The sequence below is a fragment of the Pituophis catenifer genome, unplaced genomic scaffold (assembly GCF_029215685.1).
Source record: "Pituophis catenifer annectens isolate HBS135680 unplaced genomic scaffold, rPitCat1.0.hap2 SCAF_1, whole genome shotgun sequence".
Taxonomy (NCBI): Eukaryota; Metazoa; Chordata; class Lepidosauria; order Squamata; family Colubridae; genus Pituophis; species Pituophis catenifer.
Window position 1 is genome coordinate 321,682,432 of NW_027256881.1, and position 17,101 is coordinate 321,699,532.

Below are 17,101 nucleotides of genomic sequence, written 5' to 3' on the forward strand. Positions count from 1 at the left end.
GGGGTTGGCAGGTTAGTGTCTTGAGGCCATGTAGCACATGTAACTCTACAGATGGCCTCCGTAGGACCTAATATTAAATAAAATTAACATTTTAATTAGATGGATGAAACTATATTATCCTGCAAAATGTTAAGATGTTGATGCTCCTGCTTGAAATTATTCAAGGTATCCCCAGGTTCCTGCTTTTCTAAAAAGAAAACCGTGACGCCTGCGTTATGAATCAAGTGCAGTATTGTTATAGCAAACCTGTTATTTCCAAACACAAATTAGAGATCAATGCCATATCAAAATGGTCTTTAGAAGTAGTATTTCACTCCTATAGTGCCCCCGTCCTAAAATCCTGCATAATGTGATTTTTTCTATATAAACAAAAATGGTCCTAAGATTAATTTGTGTTTCTATGTTTCTGTAAATATATTATGAAAATCAATACTGATTTGAGTTGCAGTAGACATTTTACTCGATATATCTGATAAACCTCAGTGGCAACATATGAATTTCTTGAACTTCATGTCTGCTGGTGCATGACGTAAGCAGGCATGATGTTTAGGAAATTTGTATAATGCCACTGAGGTTTATCAGATATATCGAGTAAAATGTCTACTGCAACTCAAATCAATATTGATTTTTATTTGTTAAAATTATACATTTGAGATTAATGTAAATTTGTCAAAAATTTAAGGATCACTAGGGTAACCTTATATGAGCAACACCAGAGAACTAAATTCCTAGGCTTTCAGTTGCTTTCAGTAAAATCAGTGTATGTGAAGTTCTGAATGTGTGCCCATTGGTAATTTGATTCTTTTCATTCAAGAGGAAACTGAACAAAGACAGGCAAGACAAATGTGATTTGAAGCTTCAAGTGTTTAAAGCTTCAATTCTCTGTATTTTTCCAGAAAAAAATTGTAGAAAACAGCCTTATCCTTAAACCTGTTTATTTGGAAATAACTGTACACAAACTTGATCTCTCTGGTAAGAAAATAATATAGGTAAAGAGCTAAAATATTTAAACTATGGTATTGCATGAAAACCTCTAGACGACAGCAATCTAAACTTAAGTTTGCAAAAGAATAAAATATACAAAAGCAGTGGAGAAACATAGATTTTTGTATCAAATATTAAATGTACAAAAATATGTCAAAATACAGCAAATAGGCTTCTAGGATACTAGATCACAAATAGGATGACACTCATATGTCCTCAACAATGTCCTTGTAAAGTTATCACTGTTTCAATTAACTTCGTATGGTAGTAAACTAGACTTTTAAAGAATCAGACAAGATAATACAGATGAAGTAAATGTATAGTTCCTTCTTTGAAACATCTATGTTTATATACCCTTTAACAACCAGGTGTATTCAACTTCAGTAACACTCTTCAAGTACTGTTTTAAATCAATGAGGGAACTGTTTCTTTCTAAAATTCCAGATTAGAAGGCAGTGGGATTAACAAAGGAAAAATCATTAGAGATTTACTGTAGTCTAATTTTTGTTTGTTCCTTATGCAAAATAAAGTAAGAACTTCTTACGCATACAAACCTTTGTATATTATGAAGGAATTTGAGCAACTGAGTAATTATATTTCTTCGTAACTATTTTAAATGAAGCCTTTGTTTAGGTTATGGAATATGGTTACACCTAATATGCCCTTAAATTCAGACAGATTCTAAAGGAAAAATACTGGAAAATAATACATTTTTGCCTCCCTATAAAAAGAAAATGTAAGAATTGCTGAAACATTGCAGAATATTATTTATCAGTAGAGGATACCAGATACTGTAAGTGAGAGATGCCATACACGATCTTATTTAAAGTATGAAAGAACACATTTATAATAACTAAATTTATATATCGGTAAGTATACTTTATGCAAAAATGTTCATAATACTATAATATTCATTTTAGAAGTCACTATGCTATATATGCAATTATATGTTACAATATTCTGGAAAAGTTATAATTTAGGTTTTATCTCTTAAGAAAAATGCAGTATTACATTTGTTAATGAAATATTATTGAATTGCTGGACAGATTTGAACATGTTCAATGCAGAAAAAATCTCATCCAATGTACATGCAACCACCTTTCTGCAAGGACACAAGAGTCAAATGGATATTGCAATTTTGGGCTGCAGTACATGTACATTCTAGAACACACAGGGCAGTGAAAATACGTTCAATCAAACGGAGATGGAAATTCTTGATTTTTTTTATAGTTACAAGGTTTTAAGGAACTGCAAAGCATGATTCTTAGTTAGCTTTGTGTGCTTGGTTAACCTACCTTATGTAGCAACAAAACTAAACAGTTTTAGTAGCAATCCTCTAACACCAATTAGATGAAATAGCCTGAACAATATATTATGTTCCAATTGTTGATAGAATTATTTTCAATGTTAAAACACAAGCTGTACTGTCATTAAATTCAAAACATGATGCTACTATGGTGTTGAAAATCAGCCATTAAAAATTGAAATTAACAATATATCCTTGCCCAGAATAAGATTCCTAATAAACTATTGTACCTAATGAGAAATGAACCTCTAAGTAATCTGAAGGGGGAAAAAATCAGAATTTCTTGCTGTGCAGAAAAAGTGTTTAACTCTTAGGATAAAAGCATTTTAAATTTTAAACTAAATAACACAGACACATTCTGATTCAGTATGAAGTCCAACATAGCTGTTTTAAAAAGAAAAGTGCCTAATGCTATCACATAGACAAACTTGTTTTATATTTCAAACAGAATTCTAGTTATTCAAACCTGAAGCTCTCTCATTTTCTGAAGAGATGAGTTGTTTTTAGTTAAAAGAGATTCATAATAGCTTTCAAAACTAATAAAATTTCAAGATGAATGCTTTCAATTGTGACTAAAAAGCAATACATTAAAGCTTCTCCAAATTCACATACTGTACACTGTTTGGATAATGACAAAAAGAGAACCCCTTTTGGTTTAGGTTAAAGTATCTTAATGCACAGAAGTTACAGAAAATTTGGTTTAAAAATACTGGGACAACTTTGGGATCCTTGTTATGTACAGCTTTTGCAAATCACATCAAACAAGAGATATGCAACTATTAGACGTGTTATAAATATTCTATATAGGCCTATTTCTGGATAATTTAGTGATCATTTCCTCAAATTTATTTTACATAATCTATTAAATATATATTTTAAAAACTATTACAATATTCAATAGAAAGTATCTTATGTTTCAACAAGGAAGTCCTGAGTTCAAATTCCTAATCATGTTGAGTACATTGAAAAGTAATGGGAAGGAGGCTGCTGTTATAGAACCTCTATTTATTTCAAGAGGACAGACTGGAGTCTTAAATAAACATTACTGTAATGAGTAAAGCAATAATTGATGGGTTGGACCTAAATCTTTTTCTTCTAAGAATTGGTTCACTATTCCTGGGATGACTGCATTGTCCAAATGTGCAATATAAATATCTGATAAAAAATTTGTATAGGGGCTTCTTCAAATAATGTAATGGTTTAATAAAGAACTATACCCTTTTAAATGGGAAACAGATTATTTTAAAAAAATTAAGCTATGAAGTCACAAGGTGACTAGCTACCTAGTGGCTTCTCTATTACTGCATTTTGCTTGTTAAAAAAAAATAAAAACCACTTTGACTATTCCTTTCAGATGTGGAAAACAAGAATGGAGATGGAGAAAGGCAAGAACAGTGAATGTGTTAAAATTTTTAAATTATAAATTCAAGCATTCAATATGTTGATTTTTCTGCTGACAGCATAGAAATGTGCCACTGTTTCCACACCTATATTCGTCTTTTTTGAAGAAATAATCTCCACTGCTTCATGAAACAATAGACTCAGCAATTTTTTCTACTAATCTATTTTTTTTTACTTTACCTTCCAATAATTGCCAAATAGTTTATTTTACTTCAAATTAAGTCTGAAAAATATCCACAGGAATGCCATTTTTATTTTTTCCCAACAAAGCTCCTCTCCTCCCCTTCTCTTTTGTTTGAAAAGCTAAAGCTCTTTAGAACGAAATAACAGCTTCAAGCAACAACATTTAGATTTTTACAGACTAGACTTCTATTCACTTACCTAAAACAGCAGGATATTTACAAATGCTAGCACTAAAAGCCAGTGCAGTCTGCAACAGTTCACACCCAGCAAAATGTGGCCTATTAACTGTGTATAACAACATGAGGGAGGGGGAGGGGAAAGGGTGAGATTCCACATTCCACAAACGATCAAGCTCCACACTTTGTTCAGTATTAGCATGTTTGCGTGGAAAGTGACTCCATTTTGTTAAAAGCCATTATTTTATGGCACACTAAAAGCTATAACGAGATTCCAATTGTCGTTTTGCAAAGGAAAGAAAATACATGCATCACGAAAAAGCCAGAAAAAAAGACTCAGAAACTTACAAAATCTAAACCCAACCCTTCTTCTTCAAGGCTCATATCCACAGCACACTAAATAAGTTACAGCCTGAATCCACAAATAGTCCTTACCCAGGTGCTGCATTTTCTCCCAAATGTAAAATGGTTACATTTGCTTTTCTACCTAATCAGCTCACGGTGCCTCAATGCACTTCAGCCTAACTTGCAAATATTTGCGTTCCTCCTTTTGCTGCACTGAATCCAATGTTATGCAGCATTGCTTACATTCTCTTCCATGTTTAAAAAAAAAAATCAGACATTACATGAAAGGAAAAGAAAGAGACAGCCCATTTCAAAGCATCTGGTAAGCCTCCCCGGGCAGTCTGCCAAGCCTCTGCTAAATCTTCCCCTTCTCGGAGCATGCTCACTTGCAACCAACAGTGCATTACCATGGCAACCCGGTAGGCAGCCTCTAACCATGAACAGCCATTCTGTTTTCAGCCTTATTAAGACCACAGACTTCCAGGGGGAAGTGAAAGGGAAACAAGATAGTACTTTAACTCATCCAAGTTTCTTCTCCTTTTCTGTTTTCAATAGATGTAACCTTTAGGTTTTAAATGCACAAACTCAGAAAGTTACTGATTTTTTGTCACCCTAGGCATGTTTTTCCTCTTCCAAACTTGGCTAGTGTTTAAAACCAATCTCAAAGTATGTAAACTGCAAAACTTTGATCAACAAAGTGAACAAAACTCATTGCTTTATACAATATATATATAGAGAGAGGTATAATATTTTATCATTAGTTTCTGAAGAAACAGCTTTGACTTTTCTCAACCACCTGAAGTTTAAGATGTGTGGACTTTCCAGAAATGCCCAGGCAGCATGCTGCCTAGGGAATTCTGGGAGTTGAAGTCCACAGGTCTTAAAACTTACTGAGGTTGAGAACCACTGCTCTAATTTTCCACTCACAATTCCTTCACTTAGAAGAGCAACTACTGAAAAGTTAACGGCGTATACAGCTTCCCTATATGCATTACAAAACTGAAGAAGGCTGTAGAGAGCAGATTTTCCAAATACCCTCAGGATGGGTTGCAACAGCTACCGGTATTTACATAATTCTTCACCCTCACCCTAGAAGTTCCAGTCTCCAAACGTATCTATACAAGAATAAGTAAGCTATTTGGTGTAAAGAAGGAAAGGGAATACAACAATGTTCACCTGCCAGGTGCCTTGAAATATCACGGGAGGGTTTTTTTTGGGGGGGGGATGACACACTAGAAACAAGCATAGAAATAATAAAGCTTTTTTGACTACCATAAGTCAGAGGAATAAAAAGTCACTTTTAAATTGGGATTTAAAAGCTTTCACAAGCCCTATCACTTTGCCAGAAATGGAAGGAGATTAAGTTTAACCAGTAGTGATCAGATCTCTCACTTTAAACTCAGGATTCACGAGATGTAAGAAGGCATCACAGTAATTCTCCTTTTTAAATCAGAAATTCATTCTGTAGTCATGGTTATAGAGAATAAAATCTATTTTCTGAATACTAAATATTAATATGAAAGCAAGTAATTTGATCTCATCTTCCATATGAAGGTGCCTAGGATAAGACATAAGCTCTCACATGCATTATAGCCAAGTGAGTTTTGAATTAGAATGATCAATGCAGGGGTGAGGATTTTTATGAAAAAATGTACTATTTATCCTATTTGTGTAGCACACTTTGTATTACCTTTAAGAAGTAATTGACGCTATTTTCTTCTAAAAAAACTTGTATACCTAACACACAGAATATTAACACAGTGAACATATTCAGATCATATACATGGTGTATCATGTAAGAATTTATGTAGTTTAGATTGCAATTTAGCACTCTATTGATCCATCCCACTAGCTTGTATGTTAGCAAACATGGCTAATAAACTACAGATATTCTCATCCAAGGTATATTTAACTGGTTGTCATCTGAACCAGTAATTCTTATTTGCTCTTTCAATCAAAATATATTTGAGTAAATTCTGACATGCCACATACAAAAATTTCTTAAATAATAATGCGGTTTTCCAGATAATGTAGACTGCACAGTACTATATACAAAATTGGCTTTACTAGGAGCTAGAACAGAGGCAGAAACAAGAAATAGGGGGAATATTATTATGCATATTTTTATATAATATACTAAAAGTAATAGCTAGATATTGAAAGATTAGATGTTGAAGATGGCACTATGTATGTTTTAATGATATTGTTACTGTTATTTGAATGGGGGGCTAAAATATTGAACAACTAAATAATGAAGACCTATATTTTAAGACAAATATGTATAATTACATTACAATTACATAAGTATGATTTAAATAACAAATTTTATTAATATTATAACTACTACTTGTATTCAAATGAATGATACCCAGACGCCTCATTGTTCATGTACTGACATTGATGTATATTCAAAAATAAATAAATAAAAATGCTGTTGATCAATAACAGGACTTCTTGGTTTCTTCCTACAGTAAGTAGTTCTGCATTTCTAAGAAGGCAGGCATGGAAGAAAATGCTTTGATCCTTTGTGGTAACCAATTTCAACACTCAGACAACACTCTGGGTTGCAACACAAAAAACCCTCATCATTTTCCTAATCAGTGACCAACTGTCCAAAAAAGTAGTCAGGTTACCATATATCCATTTCAATATTTTCAGCTCCTTGCTGTAGAAGATATGACAATGTGACATTTTGGCACAAATGATACTACAGTCATGTTTACACTATATAACTTATTGCAGTCTTCATGCTATAGGTTCTTCATCTATTATAATGAATAAATTTCCTTCAGAGGCCTCTGTCCGTTGTGGTCAGCTGGCGGCCTGTGGAGCTGGCAGCAGAATTGGACAGTGAGGAGGTCGGGGAGGAACATGGGCCAGTCCTGGAGTCTGGGGAAGGCTCGGACGAGGGCTCTGCATTGGAGGCAGAGAAAGGGCCACCTGGGAGGTACGTGCTGCCTCTGGAGCCTCCAGAGTCGGACCTCAGTGAGGCAGAGGAACAGGAGGAGACTGTTCTCAGTGTGTGCATGCGCAGAGCCGCCAGAAGGCAAGAACAGTTAAAACAAAAGGGACGATTTAGGAGTAGGGTTTGGAGTTGATTGGCCCCTCCCATAAAAGTCTTAAAAGAGGAGCAAAGGCACATGGGCCTTTGCAGGAAGCAACGTTGTTAATTCTGTTCAGTTTAAAGTCTGAAGCTCTGTTTGATTCTGGACTCCGTGTGGCTTTGCCAATTAGGTCTTTGGCAGCGTGTCAAGGGAGATAAAGGTGTGTGATTATCAGGACTCTTTACAACTATTTGGGACTCATCTGTGAATGAACAGAATTCACAGCTGTTGCAATAAAAGAGATTTTTGGGACTACTCGTGTGTTTTAGTGACTCAGGAAGCCTAGGTCAGAACACTGTCTTTTGACCTTTAAAAAAGTAAACTCTCCTCTAAAGTCAGGTCCTATAGCTTCTAATTTCATTGACTTGCTCATGCGGTTTTCCTAGAACTGAAGCAGTACTGAGGAGCTGGCACCTTCTGGGATATTTTAAAAAAGAATGAGATAAAATTATAATACTATAATACTAATACTAAGTATTATTTTAACCAGACGTAAGCCTACTAGGCATTCAAATCCTGACAAGATCAGTCAGTACCCAAGAGACGCTTCCTCAAAATAGGAGAGAAAAAAATAATGTAAATTACATTTCGTAAAATTGCTTTTCATTCTACTGTAGAGTGAAAACAGTCCAGCTATGAAAAATATTAAACAGGTTAAAAGTCTAGAGAAAATCAAAGGAATCATACTTCTTATGTATAAAAATTATGGTACATTTTTTTAAATAAGAAAAACTGGAAAAAACCAAGGAGGATTATTTAAATGTACAAAGCCAGAATCATAAATGAAAAATGAAAAGAAAGATCTAGGAGAATATACATGTCATGAAATTCAATTCTTGACTCCCAGAAAATGTATTAAGAAAAATCACATTGTTTTGCCTGTAGTGCCTTAAAGCTGACAGATTACATAGTCAAAATATAAAAATTAGTAAATACAGAACGTACTCAGATTAAAGAAGTGCATTGTACTCAGATAGAAGAAGTGCATTATAGGGAAAAATACTAATTCTTGGTGTAAAATTAATGAAATTAAGAAAAAGATATTGAACACCCTGCCTTGCTGTCTTTCAAAATGCCCCCAGACAAAGAAAGTTCAGATTTAATTATTGTAAGATTCATTTTAGTTCATATTTTCACTCTGGATATACAATTTTAAAATACCATGTTTAAGTTGTATCACAGTCAGCAACTTTATGATGTACAATATGAGCCTTGCATATCTTTCAAGTATTTAAAGCTACTTCAGATTTTTAAAAATGATTTTAAAATGCTACAAACTTTACAATACTGCAAAAGGCAGGACAATCTTGCCTATATTACAAGACCCAGGGCCAAATTATTTGATAGATATACCACAAAAACCAGGAGGCTACACATACTCTAGGTCCCATGTATTCAGCTGTTTCATCTTGTGCGACCTACGTAGCAGTCATGCTTTCCCTAATGCAGTATTTGCCCTATGGAACAGCAACTGCCTGGGACTCCAAATAGCTCTTATCCTGTTGCCTTTCATTAAAGCTCTGGCTATTCTTTCAGAGTTTGGGGCCAGGAAGTTAAGTGAGCTTTGGTTCCAGTATTTGGACTGTGGAGTCCTTGATGTTCTCTGAGCTTGGTTGTTTGCTTGCAAATGTTTCATTACCCAACTTGTTCATCAGTGCACTGATTAATTAATGGCACTGATGGTGTTACTTAGTTGGGTAATGAAACATCTGTAAACAAATAACCAAGTTCAGAGAGCACCCAAGACTCCATAGCTACCTGACTACATAACAATATATTCTTACCCCCAATTAGAAAACAAGATGCAGATATATTTGTGCCCCCATGAAATCTGAAGAAACTTTTTTTAGAATCAAATACGAAGCATTGCATTGCCCTGGTATCTTCTGTAGTTTTCTGTAGTATATTTCTGTAGTTCTCAGAAAGGTATTTAAGATCCTAAGTTAAATGTTTCTTGTTTCTTATTCCTTTTACTAACCTCATTTGAGGTACATAATCATGATTTTTGGTTAGTACTGGAAATGCAAAATTTCTTCTTTGGAGAGCTTACTAAAACATTTCTGTTCTTATGTCTTTCACTGTTACTGCACAAAAAATTGTCTTTCTTCAGAAGGTGTCAAGCTCCTCAAACTGAACACTGATAGAAGAATCTGGAGGTTTTTCCTATTTCTATCATTCACTAGTTAGTTATAGATGCACAAAAGAATTCATGGCTATTATGGATTATTGGTAACAAGCAAATTTCCAAAATACTTGTTAGAGAAGAATCCAAATTAGGAGTCCAGGCTCAAATGTTTACATTTTGCTTTCTATGATCATTTAAATTCCTAGAGACTGTAAACTGCTCCCACTTGCAGAAAAGGTTAAATAGGAGAAATCAGGAAGTATGCACCATCAAGCTAGCTCATTACCAATAAGATGGTTTTCCAACAATTTTTGCTTTTTTTGCTTTCTAATTGTTTTCATCATTGATGGAAAACATAACTGAAGACATGAACCTTGCTTTTTGAAAACAGGTGCTCAGCTTCCCTCAACTTGATATCCTCCAGATGTATCGGATTAAAATTTCTAAAATTTTGAAGCATATGGGATTTCCAGAGAATCTGGATAATGCCAGACTGAAGAAAGCAAAGGCTGTGGTTTTTGAAGTAATCGTTTGAGGAGCAATATTATATAAGAGACAAATAACAGTGACTGTATATTTGGTTAAGACATATTGAAGAAAAAAACTAATATGCTTACCACTACTTCTTCCTCTTTTTGTTCTTCTTTTTCTTCTTCATCATCATTACTTCCTGTCTCTCCTCCATCTTCTTCATCACTGCTGGAGGATTCCAAGATTTCACGCATGTCCATCTTCCAATTAGAAGGAATAGTTTTCCAATGGAAGAATGAGCTTGCCTCTTGTATCCCTTGGGAGGAAAATTACCCATCAAGATATTCGGAATAAATTACATAATCATTGCAAATCACTACTAACTCTGCTTCTTTGCGAGCCATTTTGATTTCAGATTGTAAATAATATTCAGTGCTGAATTTTATTTACTTCTAGAAGATGTCAGATTTAAGCATGTAAGATTTTAACAACTGTATGATTAATCTGATACATTTCTCAGGCTTATCTTTGCTGTTAATTTATGTTCCAGATGTTTAATCTTGGAGAAAATTAATTACATTAAAGTACCACAAAATTGTTCATTTGTTATTGGTGTATTTATGGCAGGGCCAGTGAAATTTATCATTCATTGACTGTTGCAAGATGTCTGGATGTTGAGCTATAAGTCCATCATAACTTTTGCCTCTCTGAACATATAATGTTCTAATGTGGCAATATTCAATTCCTATGGCAAAACAAAGCTGCTACAGCTTGTCAAGTAAGCTTTCTTTATAAAACACCTCTGAAATAATTACGTATTCTTGTGTAAAATGACATATATGTCAGTGGTGACCTAACATTTTGTTATGATACTGTAAATGTAACATACGTAACTATATTTCAGAATTCTGTGCTTCAGTGATTTTGCTTCTTGGAATCAGAATTGAATAGAGCACAAACAGGACAGTCAATAACCATTAGGTATTACTTTCAATTGCATCTTTCATGTTAAGAACATCATATGTCAATTAAATATAGCACAATCAATTAACTTAATAATCTAATTAATAAATGTTAACATTTACCTTTATTGGAAGGCAGCTCTGAGTTTGTAAAACCTAATTCTTCAATATCCTTTCTTGCTACTGAATAACTGCAATAAAATTAATTATTTACATTACATTTGTCCTAAAAAGTTAATTAACTTCTGTTTCTCTTTCCTTTTATGCTGTTATTTGTATTGTCAATGCTAAAACTTTCTCTGCTCTATGGAGAAATGCTATTTCAATGTTTAACATTTAGAAAGATTATGTTCTCACATATAATATAATAAATATCTTTAAATTTTACTAGTTTGGCTTGCCTTTATTGTAAGACAACATTAGGTCAGGCCCTAAAAGAATAGACAACAAAACATGGATCTGGGTTCAAATTCCGATTTTACCATAGATTTACTGGTGGTTTTGATTAAGCCGATATCCAAATGTTTGAACTCCAATTCTATAAAAACTCACTTGACAAAATTGTTGCTGCATATGCTGATTGTAAAAGTGGTAAAACACTGTAAAATCTACAAAGAGACCATCATGCGAAAGTATTGTCTATAACAAGCTATCTTCAAATGTATGGATATCTATTGTATATGTCTGGTATTTCTGCTAGATTAATCTGAAGCATATGCTATACTTCCAAACTGCCAAAAATGTAGGTTCCATCAAAGTTTATCTAGAGCTATATTTTGATTTAAATGTCAGTTGGACCACAAGATAAGATGCACTAGTGGAATGGAAAAGAAAAATGAATTATTACAGTGGCCCTTCTTCTGAATCATGCTTTGTAATTTTACACATAGCATGTAATTGTTAATTGTCACCAACAATTAAGACTTCCAAAATAGTTGTATTTGCCGCAGGATAATCTCAAATGAAGTTAAATAAATAAATAGTTCCCTATTAAATACTTTTAAGTTGCTTCTTCCTGGTTTCTGTTTCCAAGTTAAAAATCAGTATATATTTATAATATAGATTTATAATATATATCAATATTTACATATATGCATATATACATATACACATATGTACACATACACATACACAGAAATACACACAAATTCTCACCACTATATATAGGAATGTTGTCCAAAATTTACTCACAATTTGGAATCTGCAAAAGAACGAACTAAACACTGGTCCTTTTTCACTAAAATGTCATCGCTGCAGCTGGGGGATAAGACCTGGGGTTTCAAGTAAAACACATTAGATTGAGCAGTGTTTTCCATCTTCCATTAATTAAAAAAAAAACAGTTTATGTAAATAAGGTTCCAACTATGTTATGGCATCTCCCAGGTGCAACACTTAATTATCTAGAAAAAATACAATCTTAAGTAATCACCATGAAGGAAGATAATTTTTTCTCCTCTCTTTAGAGATCATCCAATAAATTATAATAGTTAACATTAAATTTAGGACATGTATATCATACTATTTACACTCAAATGAAACTCTTTACTGCCACATAAACACAGTAATTGCCCTATGAATTTAACAGTAAAATGAAATCTGATCTAGTGCCACTCTTGTATTTAAAGGAAAGATGTGGAAGTTGGGAAGTCAGTTAGCATCCAATTCTAGCCACACTATTAGACTTACTAATAATAATAAATTATTATTAAAAAATAAATTTTATTGCTTTCTCTGAAAGATATGGTTTATATGCCAGGTATTTTACTGGTGAAAAAAATGGCCCTTGATGAAAAAATGTGGAGCATCAGAAGTAACAGATAAGACTTAGTTATGTCAGGATGTGATGCAAATCCATATGTAGTGCTAGCAAAAAACAACAACACTCTTTCTATATAAAGTTGCTACCAAACAGATGAACTTCATTTAGCTTTAGAATATACTAGACAATCCATGATTATTTGGGTCATTCTTTCAGATATATTTCCTGATTCCCTAATCAGAGTAACAGAATGACCATGGGCAGGCAAAACAACAAACAAAAAAACACACAGTGGGAATAGGAGCAACTTCTGACCTCCTGCTAGCTTCGCCACTGACTACTTATAGGAAGCTGGCAGAGAATATTGGAAATCATGATCACATGTTTGTGGCAATGCTGAAGAAGCCACAACTTTATGAACACAGCTGGTATGAAGATTCTTGATATTTTAATTACACAAAAGTACTGTAATGGGTCCTGGATTTTGTATGCATTGTTTAAATTAGCAGATATTTGTGGTATCTTGGTTTGAAAATTTTGTGATATGATGCACCATTTTGGGCTAATTGAAGATAACGCACAAAAGAAGTTTAGTAGTATGCAGCTAAGATTTAACCATGTAATATTTTAACAATAATATGGTAAAACTGAAATAGTTCTCAGGCTTATTTTTGCCATTAACACATGTCTCAAATATTTAACTTGAAGAAATTTCTCATTTGATTAAGACAGAAATAGTAAATAAGTAAATAGTATTATGCAAAAGTAGGCATTAAAATGAGTCATTCAGACCACCAAATTTAATATAGGAACTGAGTTTGCCAAGCAGCTATGGATTTCCTCCCTTATTGCAAAGGTGGAAAGAACTATAGGAGTTTTATCAAGCAGATAATCTAGCCTTCAGTGAGCAGCATCTCAATATCATTTGAGCTGTATTGGGGGGAGATTGTATAATTCTTTGAGGACAATACTACTTGGATTCATCCTTTTAAGTAATAATTATCTACCTATTCCATTGCTTTGATTGTATTTGATGTGTGCCTCCTCACAAAGCAAAATAAGGTTCTTAGATTTGCTTGTGCAAGAAAGCAGCAAATAAAAGAAATAAAAAATAAATATTAAATCTCTCATCTGCTTGGCTTTTAAGTGTCTTTAAAATCTCTACCTAACCAATTATCACTCCTTTTTTCTTGGTAAGTTCTCCATTATCAAAATAGAAACAGTAACATGGACCTTGTTTGCAAAATCATTGGAACAGACTGATTTTTAAAAGGATCTGCCAGTGTCCAGTGTTCTATATTCAGCCTTAGAAAATAATACTGGGAAGTTTCTGCATAACTTCTTAGGAACTATCCTGGGGGTCCCAACATATAACTATTATTTAACATCCCTACTAAAAGAAACAGATCCAAAATTGGGATAGCTCAACAGACAGAGCTCTGTAATTTAACACCAGCTGTCTGCAATTAAAGTAAGATCGAATCCCACCAGGCTCAAGGTTGACTCAGCCTTCCATCCTTTCTAAGGTAGGTGAAATGAGGACCCAGTTTGTGGGGGCAATAAGCTGACTTTGTATAAATATACAAAAAGAATGAAGGCTGTTGCTGAGCACATTGTAAGCCGCCCTGAGTCTCCGGAGAAGGGCGGCATATAAATCAAATTTAAAATAAAAATAAAAATTGATGACTCGTTTACTGATAACCTCAATAATAGACTATTCAATGACCTATTCATGGAATGGCTTTTGAAGGCAGTCCAAAAACTGCAACTGGTTCAGAATGCAGCAACACGGCTATTGAGTTATACTTCTTGCAGCTTCCACGTTATTTCAGATCTTCAACAACTTCAATAGAGGCTGACTATTCTCTGACTCCAATCTGAGAAGCTCATAATATTATGTAATGCTTTACCTGGTGTAAGGTCAAGCTATTTACAAGACGGTTTACTCCCATATAACCCATTCATGCTCTTAAATTACCAACAGAAGCTATTGTTTTTTTCCCCTTGTGTCAAAATTACAGGGGGAAAAATGTCTCAGGGCAGTCGCACTGTAATCTTGTGTTGGAGGAACACAAGAACTATTTTGTGTTGGAGGAACTACAAAAACTATTCTGTTTTATTCTAAAACAGAATAACAGAGTTGGAAGGAACCTTGGAAGTCTTCTAGTCCAACCCCCTGCTTAGGCAGGAAACTCAGATAAATGGTCATCCAATATCTTCTTAAAAATTTCCAGTGTTGGAGCATTCACAACTTCTGGAGGCAAGTTGTTCCACTGATTAATTGTTCTGTCAGGAAATTTCTCCTTAGTTCTAGGTTGCTTCTCTCCTTGATTAGTTTCTACCCATTGCTTCTTGTCCTCCCCTCAGATGCTGTGGAGAATAGCTTGACTCCCTCTTCTTTGTGGCCCCTGAGATATTGGAACATTGCTATCATGTCACCCCTAGTCCTTCTTTTCATTAAACTAGACCTACCCAGTTCCTGCAGCCGTTCTTCATGTTTTATCCCCCAGTCCCCTAATCATCTTTGTTGCTCTTCTCTGCACTCCTTCTAGTGTCTCCACATCTTTTTTACATTGTGGTGACCAAAACTGGATGCAGTATTCCAAGTGTGGCCTTACCAAGGTATTATAAACTGGTATTAACACTTCACGTGATCTTAATTCTATCCCTCTGTTTGTGCAACCTAGAAGTGTTGGCTTTTTTGGCAGCTGCTGTACATTGCTGACTCATATCTAAATGGTTGTCCACTAGGCTTCCAAGGTCCCTTCTCACAGTTACTACTATTGAGCAAGGTACCACATATACTGTACCTGTGCATTTTGTTTTTCTTGCCTAAATGTAGAACCTTATTTTTTTCACCATTGAATTTTATTTTGTTATCATTAGTTCTATTATCATTATCAGTAGTTCATTGCCATGAACATAACTCTCTTTGGTTGCCCTCTAACATTCTGGGTCCACCTACCTTTGGAAGGAGAAGGGGAAAGTTAGGTTGACCCTCCTTAGATGACTGATGAACCCTGTTGGCTTCTAGAGGGAGCTTGGGGATTTTCTTGAACACCTGTCAGGCACTTCAGCTGAGGCCTTGGCTACAGCCTATAATAGGCATGTGATTGGGCCATATTGCTCCTATGCAAACTCTCAATATCCTATTCCTATACAAACTCTCTCTGTAAACCAATCCTGGGATGCTCCCTGGTTTTCTGAAGAGCTCCAGTAAGTAAAACAAGTAAAAAGAGCCTTGGTAGTACAGTGGACTAAAGCACTGTTATTAACATCTATTAACATCTGCTGCTTGCAATTACTGCAAGTTCAAATCTCACCAGGCTCAAGGTTGACTCAGCCTTCCATCCTTTCAAAGGTAGGTAAAATGAGGACCCAGATTGTGGGGGCAATAAGCTGATTGTGGGGGCAATAAATATACAAAAGTATGAAGGCTATTGCTTAATGCATTGTAAGCCACCCTGAGTCTCCGGAGAAGGGCGGCATATAAATTAAAGCAAAAAAACAAAACAAAACGCCAGAAACAAAAACTGGAGTGTCTCTGGAGAAAGACAAAGAGTGAATCCAACTGAATACGAGTACAAATGTACATTACAGATATAAGGTCTGCAAAATATTACTATTTCTCTGCCCTTATAGTAGCTGCTGTTAGTCAATCTAGCTGCAGGGGTTTGGAAGTAGCACTGTGCTTCATTGGTTCATACCCTTCCTCAGTGGTTGGTTCTAGTTGATGCTCATGGGGGGTGGGGTGAGGGAATAGATCCCATCCAGAGCCTCTTCTTTTGGGGATGTCAGTCCTCTCAGGTAAATCAGATAGGAAATACAACTAGATGAGCTAATTCGACTTTATTGTAAAGCTTCATGAACAGAATCTTGCAAGCCTGAACATACAAATCTCACCATTTTTTTTGATATTCATGCTGCTGCTTCCTGCTGGGAGATCCTGGTGATGTCCACCAGGCGGAATGTATAGACTATTTAGCCATTACAGAGTCACATTGCCAGGTGCACCATGAGGTGGCTAGTCTACATTGTTTTATGAGTGGGCATCTTCTAACCTAGATCTGTTTAATTTAGTGTCTCATTCAGTACAATGCCCCTTCAGCATTGATCTCCCAAGGAAAATCTGGATAGCGCTCAACCAGATCCGTGGCAGGTGCCAATACTGGAAATATAAATGGAGGCTGGTTGATAATCTTTAACTGTCACTGAAGGACATCCCACAAACTTTGCATCATATTGCAACGGAATGTCCCCTCAGAAAGTTCCCTAGATCTCTGCA

The 17,101-nt window shown here is 34.8% G+C and overlaps 1 protein-coding gene across 1 annotated transcript in view; it reads right to left on the minus strand.

Annotated features, from left to right (window-relative positions):
* ARID4A (AT-rich interaction domain 4A) overlaps nt 1-17,101 on the minus strand; it is a 53,127-nt gene that overhangs the window by 20,331 nt on the left and 15,695 nt on the right. Inside the window, exons 9-11 of the mRNA XM_070942602.1 lie at nt 12,249-12,328; nt 11,181-11,248; nt 10,242-10,411 (exon numbers count right to left, since the gene is read on the minus strand). Coding sequence (XP_070798703.1) covers nt 10,242-10,411; nt 11,181-11,248; nt 12,249-12,328 — 318 coding nt within the window. The remainder of the gene's footprint in view (nt 1-10,241; nt 10,412-11,180; nt 11,249-12,248; nt 12,329-17,101) is intronic.